At 34.3% G+C, this 8,271-nt stretch overlaps 1 protein-coding gene across 1 annotated transcript in view; it reads right to left on the bottom strand.

The window, feature by feature from the left end:
- Positions 1 to 8,271, bottom strand: part of ATG4C (autophagy related 4C cysteine peptidase) — an 84,186-nt gene that overhangs the window by 48,047 nt on the left and 27,868 nt on the right. Inside the window, exons 4-5 of the mRNA XM_007959126.2 lie at positions 6,335 to 6,665; positions 3,988 to 4,058 (exon numbers count right to left, since the gene is read on the bottom strand). Of these exons, the coding sequence (XP_007957317.1) occupies positions 3,988 to 4,058; positions 6,335 to 6,665 (402 nt within the window). The remainder of the gene's footprint in view (positions 1 to 3,987; positions 4,059 to 6,334; positions 6,666 to 8,271) is intronic.

The raw sequence follows: 8,271 nt of genomic DNA, 5'->3' as shown, positions 1-8,271 counted from the left end.
TTAAAAAAAAAAAAAAAGAGAGATACCATCTGGCACCAGCACTAATGGCAAAGTTCAACAAGACAGAAAATAACAAATGCTGGCAAAGATGCGGAGAGATTGGGACTCTCATACACTGCTGGTGGTACTGTAAAATGATACAACCACTGTGGAAAACAGTATGGTAATTCCTTAAAAAGCTGGAATTAGACAGCATTTGATCCAGCCATCACATTACTAGGTATATATTCTAAAGAAGTGAGAGCCAGGACAAGAACAGATATATGTACACCCACTTTCATCACAACATTATTTATAATACCAAAAAGATGGAAACAACCTATGTGTCCATCAGCAGAAGAATGGATAACCAAACTATGGTACATATATACAATGGAATACTATGCAACACTAAAGAATAACATAGAATCTGCAAAACAACACATCACATGGATGAACTTGGAGGACATTATGCTGAGTGAAATAAGTCAATCACAGAAGGACAACTATAGTATTAGTCCATTATTATAAAAAGTCAAGGAAAGGTTTTATATATGGATATATGTAAGGAAACTTTATTAGCTGGTTACCAGAGGTGAGAGGGGAAGAGGGGGAACACTAAAAAAAAAAAGTATCAATTCATGTTACTTTACTTTTGTTGTATTTCACTGTACATAAATTATATTTCAATAAAATGTATTTTAAAAAAAAAAGATTGCAGCAGTATATTGACTGGGAACTTCCAGAAATGCAAGCTGCATTCAGAAGAGGACATAGAAAAGGGATAGCATTGCTGATATCAGATGGTTCTTGGATAAAAGTAAAGAATATCAGAAAGACGTCTCCTGTGTTTTACTGACCATGCAAAGGTATTCGACTTTGTGGACCATAACAAATTATAGATAATAATGTGAAGAATGGAGTTCCAGGAAACTTAATTGTGTTCATGAGGAACCTGTACATCAAACAGAACAAAAGGATACTGCATGGTTTAAAATGAGGAAGAGTGTGCATCAGGGTTGTATTCTTTCACCATACTTATTCAATCTGTATGCTGAGCAAGTAATCAAGAAGCTGGACTAAAAGAAAAACAGGACATCAGGATTGGAAGAAGAATCATTAACAACTTGTGATATGCAGACAACACAACTTTGCATGCTAAAAGTGAAGAAGACTTAAAGTATTTACTGATGAAGATCAATGACTACAGTCTTCAGTATAGATTACACCTCAATATAAAGAAAACAAAAATCCTTACAACTGGACTGCAACATCACAATAAATGGAGAAAAGATTGACGTTGTCAGGGATTTCATTTGACTTGGATCCAAAATCAACACTCATGGAAGCAATAGTCAAGAAATCAGATGTCATACTGCAATGGGAAAATGTGCTGCAAAGATTTCTTTAAAGCGTTGAGGAGCAAAGATGTAACTTCAAAAACTAAGGTGTGCCTGACCCAAGCCATGGTATTTTCAGTTGCCTCACATGCATGTGAAAGCTGGACAATGAATAAGGAAGACCAAAGAGTTGGTGCCTATGAGTTGTGGTACTGGCGAAAAATACTGAAAATACCATGGACTGCCAGAACAAACAGATCTGTCCTGGAAGAAGTACAGCTGGAATGTTCCTTAGAAGTGAGAATAACCAGACTTCATCCCACCACTTTGGAAACTGTGGTGGTTATGTTTGTGTGTCAACTTGGCTGGGCCTGGTTGAGTGGCTGAACAGCTGGTGGTAGTTATTCCCCATGATTAGACTGGCAGTCAACTCCATGGTGGGATCTACCACAAGCAGCTGAGTAGCTGCCTTTGGGATGTGGTCTGCTTCCTATATATAAGGAGAAGCTTTGAGAATGGTCTCTAGCCTACAGCACACTTGGACCCTACATATAGCCATGTTGTTGCTCAGCAGCCTACCATGCTCTGCCAACCTTGGGACTCACAATGGACTTAAGTTAATGGCCTGCTGTGTGGTTTAGTAACATTGGGACTGTGCCTTTTTATGTGCCAATCTTGGTATTCTAAGCCTCAGCAGCTAGAAGCTGTCTGAGTGAAGAAACACCTCTAGCTCTAGTGGGCCGGGAGCAGGAGGCAGAGCTGGACCCCAAGGTTGAAGGGCTTCCACCCAGCCCCTAGAGCCTGGCACTTTGAACGTGGACTTAAAGCCTCCAAATTGTAAGACTAAACTCCTGTTTGTTAAGGCCATCCCATTTGTGGTATATATTCCTGTGAGAGCAGCACCAGGTAACCATAACAGTCATGTTACAGAAGGGACCAGTCCCTGGAGAAGGATATCATGCGAGGTAAAGTAGAGGGTCAGTGAAAAAGGGGAAGACTCTCAACAGGATGGACTGACAGAGCGGCTGCAACAACAGGCTCAAGCACAGCAAGGACTGTGAGGATGGTGCAGGACTGGGCAGTGTTTCCTTCTATTGTACATGGGGTCACTATGAGTTGGACCTGACTCGACAGCACTTAACAACCACCACCACCAAGAAAAAGGATCCAGAATGAGAGGAAAATGAATGGAAACTTCAGTCTTTAAACACACTAATGTAGGCAGAAGAAAAAAAAAAAAAAAAAAGATCATAGACTCCATCTAATCTCAAAATCTATCAAAATATACTCTCAGTATAAACTCTCTGGATTCTTGGACATAATAGTAAAAATTTTAAGAACATTTCAAATTATGGGAATAATATAAATAATAAGGAACTTTATGCTGTGTGTTGTTCAATTAAGTAATACCATGTAATAACTGAAGACTCAGGGTGATTGATACTAATAACAGCACAGAAGGCAAATTCGTAAGTGTATTTAATTGCTTAAGCCTATCCTTAGGCTTAATTAGAACTCTTAACACAGTAAATTTTATTTGCAAGCCATCCTACCTCAAAAACAAATACCTGCAAAATTCATATACTCATCTGAAAATTTAGAACTTTCTCTTTCATATGGCTATAGTCACAATTTCAGTCTTTAGGAAGAAATTAACCTTAACAAAAGGTAAAACAACAGTGCATTGTGAACTTGATAACCATTCTTTCCACACTACAAACACTAGTTAATTATCCGAGTAACCTTAGCATGTTGTAGATACCCTTATAATAAACAAAATTGAGGAACATTTAACTTTTTCTAAAACATTACCGTATTTTTTTACTGCTCATAATAATTCTGTCAAAAATAAATTTAACAGCATGAGGTAACTTACTTTGAAGATGATCTTATTTTATTAGGAAATTGGTGTCTCAGTTTTATACCCAACAAAATTTCAAAATTACTAATTACTATAGCTAGCAGTCAAGACCCAATACAACAACAACAAAAAAGCAAAAACCAGAAGGATAACTGCTACCTAATATAACCAGTACATAAGATGTATATCATCAGATGTACATCCAGTACATCAGATATATATCCAGTACATCAGATGTACATCCAGTACATCATAAAATATATTCAGTTTCTCTTATGTTAAGATTTTCCTCCTTTGAAACACATCCGTCACTAAGATAATATCTAGCATGCATGGAGCCCAAATACATACCTATGTTAAATTTTCTCATCTGTACTTTTAAAATGTTTACATCTTAGATTATTTCAATATCACAAGTAATAATTCATAGTATATACTCAATCAAAAAATATTTAGTAAGGGCCTAACACAGGTAGAAAGTTCTGGTGGCACAGTGGTTAAAGCACGTAGTGGATGAACAACAGGTCAGAAGTTCAAACCCACTAGCCACTCTGCAGGAGAAAAATAATGCAGTCTGCTTCCATAAATATTTACAGCCTTGGAAACTCTATGAGGCTGTCCCACTGTCCTATAGGGTCATTATGAGTTAGAAATCAACTCAATGGTAGTGGGTTAATAAAAGTAGGGTGCTATGTAGGAATAAAAATGCATACAGCATGGTCTCTATCTTCATAATCATTTACAGTGTAATTGGGAAGATAAGCTCTAATAAAACAGGTAAAAATTAGAACTATATACATTCCTTACCTGTACAATCTTGAGCAACATAAATAGTTATTCCTTGTAAATCAGGGTGTCTTGCTTCTTCAACTGCTTTTCTAAGAAAATAACAAGTATAATCTTTTAAAATCTTAAGTAGCATTTCCAGCTGATACCTAAAGACTTAATTTAAAGAGGGGAAAAAAGCCATCATTTTCCTGAATTTCCTACTTAATCTGTAATATCTGGTTTCAAAAACTATCACGAGTGGTATCAGAAATTAAGTCAAATTTTCAAAGTTGAATATTATACAAAATTATTCAAGGAACATTAAAATATAAGTTATAAAATAAGTAAGAAATTGTTGAGCACAAAGCTATAACAGAAAAAAAAGATTTCTCTCAATCACTCATTTGGCTATATTAAGTGTTTTCCAACCAGTAATGTCACAATATACCTCAAAATTTGCTTTATATTCACTTACATTAGTGTCTAAGAGCAAATGACTGTATGCTTTTGCCCTCTAGTATACTTCTGAAAGTTTGTTTCTTTTCTTTAAACAACAGTGCAACTTTTATTCCTTCTTTAAAAAATATCTATGACCTGAGAAATGCATTTCCTAAGGTTAAGTCATAGAATTTTATAAGTAAAACTTCAAATTGAAAAATATTTCTAATTGAGTATAATGTTCTCAACGGTTCACATCATGTGAAAAAAAATCACAGTAACAGTATCTACAAAAGGAAAGTATGCCGATTACAAAAAATATGAACATTTTTATTAACTGTATTTTTTAAGTTCTTTAACCTATCTTATTATGTTTCTATGCATTAGTATAGAATAAGGATCGGCAAAGTTTGGCCCACAGGCCAAATTCAGCCCATGCCCTATTTTTTGTACAGCCTACAAGAGAAGAATGATGTTTTTTTATAGTTTTAAAAGGTTGTAAAAACAAAGAAGAATGTGGAACAGAAACCTTGTAAGACCCACAAAAGCCTAACATGTTTACTATTTATACTATTTGGACCTTTACAGAAAAAGTTCCCTGATCTCTGGGGTATAAATACCTTTAAATACCTTAAAGGGTAGAAACTATGCTTTAGGTTATGTCTTTATAAATGTCGTATCAAGTTGGACATGATATTATTATCAACAACCAATCAAATTCAAAACATTGGAAAAATACTTTTTAACTGTAAGCATTTGGCCTAAAAAATATTAAAGCCTGCTAATATCCAAAAATGCTTTATAATCATTTGAAATTTTTATAATTCTAGATGGAGTAAATTTACCATAACATACTGTACTTAGATGACATATTAATAATTCCATTTATGATAATACCAGAATATGTAATACACAATTTTAAAAAAAGACAATTTAAAAAAAAGAAAAAAAAAAACTTAAGCAGTATCCAATAAATAGCACGTAAAAATCTGAAGTACAGTGAAATTTGAGTTTTGACTTTTTTTTAACTACCCTGAATGTCACAGACTTTTTAATTTTACTATGACATAATTATAATATTAATAGGCCCATACATTTACAATTCTCAAGAATTTAATGTGAGCAAAGAAATGATGAAAATATCAATTTTAGCTCTTGACATTTCATTACACTATCAGTATATTGGAAGCTCTGGTAGAGTAGTGCCTAATGTACTTGACTGCTAACTAGAAGGCTGGCGGTTCAAATCTACCAGCCACTCCACGGAAGGAAGGTTGGGCAATCTACTTCCGTAGTGATACTGCCTCGGAAACCCAAGGAGGGGTCGCTATGAGTCGGGTCCGACTCGACAGCACATAACAACAACATCAGTATATTACAGACCCCAGATTACACTATTTAAAGAAAGGAAACTAGAATGTTATGCATGTTCTAAGGCTGAAAGAGTTGTTAGTTTTTAGAACATCCCAAATAAGGTAGTCTAATGAAAACCTAGGAGCTCTGGTAGCATAGTGGCTAAGGCACTCGACTGCTAACCAGAAGGCTGGCGGTTCAAACCCACCAGCCACTCCTCGGAAGGAAGATGGGGCAATCTACTTCCGTAGTGATACTGCCTTGGAACCCAAGGAGGGGTCGCTATGAGTTGGGTCCGACGCGACGGCACATAACAACAACAACAACAACAAAATGAAAACCTAGGCTGGAAAGAGATCTTGGATACCTGTATGTATAAGCAAGAGAAACAACAACAAATAAACTAAATGTAACTAGAGTCACATCATGTCAAGACTCAAACTTGTTTCCCTTTTAACAAATGAAATGTTCCTTTACAAGTATTTTCATACAGATAGATTGTACAAGTTCCAATTATATATACACATTGCAAAACTCAGTATACTCTGAGCCTGAGAACCTCGTCATAAAATGAAAGATTTTAAAACAATTTTACCTTAATATGTGAGCAACCACAGCTGGTCCATACCAATCTCCAGCTTTTTTCCCCGACTTCTTTCCATATTCTATTAGCTGATGTAAGCCAAAGAGGGCCGAGGGGGAATCACCAAACCAAGAGATGATTTTCCTATGATAAATTTCATTTTGCATTTCACGATCATCAGAATATCTCCCAATAGTTTTATTCAAAGAAATTGATGGAGTTTTGAGTTCACTTTCCCCTGATGGTGATGCTTCAAATGATGCAGTAAATTTTTTTACAGTGTGAGAAGTCCGTGATTCAGAGTCCGAATTTTCAATGTTCAAAGCATCAGGCCAGGTCCAAGCTATAGTAGTTTCAAAGTAAGGTGTTCAGATCTTTTAAAGAGTTAGATTTCAACAATTTATTATTTTAGGCTATTTTTTATTTTTTATATATATATATATATATATATATATATATATATATACACACACACACACACATATTATATTTATAATTTTAACTACTAAAATCAGTTTGTAGCAATTCATTAAAGATATATGTGTTTCTAAAACAAAAACTCACAAACACAAAAATCAATAGAGACAGAAAGTAGGTTAATGGTTGCCTCTGGAGGGATGAAGGAGCCCTGGTGGCACAGTGGTTAAGTACTTGGACACTAACTGAAAGATCAGGGGTTTAAATCCACCAGCAGCTCCATGGGAAAAAGATATGGCAATCTAGTTCCATAAAGATTATAGCTGAGGAAATCATTATGGGGCATAGTAATGCTATAGGATCACTATGAGTCAAAATCAACTGGACAGCATTGTGTTTTTTTATGGAGGGAAAAGGATATAGAAAGTGACTGGCAATGGGTATGAAATTTCTTTTGGGGTTGATAAAAGTGTTCTAAAATTATATTATGGTAGTTACTGCAGAATTCTTTAAATATGCTAAAAACATTGAACTGTTCACTTTAAACAAATGAATGTAGTATGTAAATTATTTCTCAATAAAACTGCTCAAAAAATAAATAAAGGTACCAGCGAAGAAATTGTGCCAATATATTACTGGTATTTATTGTACTATTCTCCGGACTTACCTAAAATTTCCACAATTTCTAAAATAGAAATACATTTTATATAATCAGGGGAAAAATTATTAAAAATAAATGACAAAAGAACAAAATAGTAAACAGGTACAAATGGGCAATTCTGAAATTTGTTGTTTCTTCCCTATGAGAGTGTTGAGATGGAATAATGACTTTTGTATTCCACTACAAGTGCTCTTTATCAGACATCCAGTCATGACTACCCAAAGGCACAATAAGCATATTTATTAACAGTTACAACATTTATAAGAGGATAGATAAGTTTTAAAAATGGATTTTAATTTTATTATGGGTTAAAGTTTGACAACAAAAGTTTCAAATTTTCTTTTCAAAATATTTTTCTTATATAATCTTTTCAGAATAACTTAATCATTGTATGGAGTCATAATAATTCTTAGGTAAGTAAAGAGTTAATGAATGAAGACATGAAAGATCAAAGATTCCCAGAAATCAAATATAGTTCTAACTTGAGTTTTCAATAACAAGAGAGTCCTTAAATACACATGTAGCTTTAACTTAACAAAAGGACTCATAGATTCAGAGAAATATAGTCAGAACTATGAGATATTTTCCAACCCTTACCCATGACTGTACAAGACTATAAATAAAACACCCCAGACACTTCTTAAAAATTCTTTTTCCTTGCATTATCTACATCTCTCTTAAATAACTTTCTCTCTGAGAGATCCCATCAATAGTCTCTATAGAAAAGTTACTAAATATTGCCATGCATTGCAAGGAAACTGTCTAAAACTTAAAGGAAAAAAAATCTGATAACAGTATCAATCAGATATGATAGCCTAAAATAATAATCTGAAATCTTCCTATAAATGTACAAATTATAAAAAAAAAAAAA

This window comes from Orycteropus afer, unplaced genomic scaffold (assembly GCF_000298275.1).
Source record: "Orycteropus afer afer isolate SDZICR_OR568_19922 unplaced genomic scaffold, OryAfe1.0 scaffold00016, whole genome shotgun sequence".
In the NCBI taxonomy this organism is placed as follows: Eukaryota; Metazoa; Chordata; class Mammalia; order Tubulidentata; family Orycteropodidae; genus Orycteropus; species Orycteropus afer.
The sequence above is the reverse complement of the archived record's forward strand: the minus strand, read 5'-3'. Positions and strand labels throughout refer to the sequence as shown.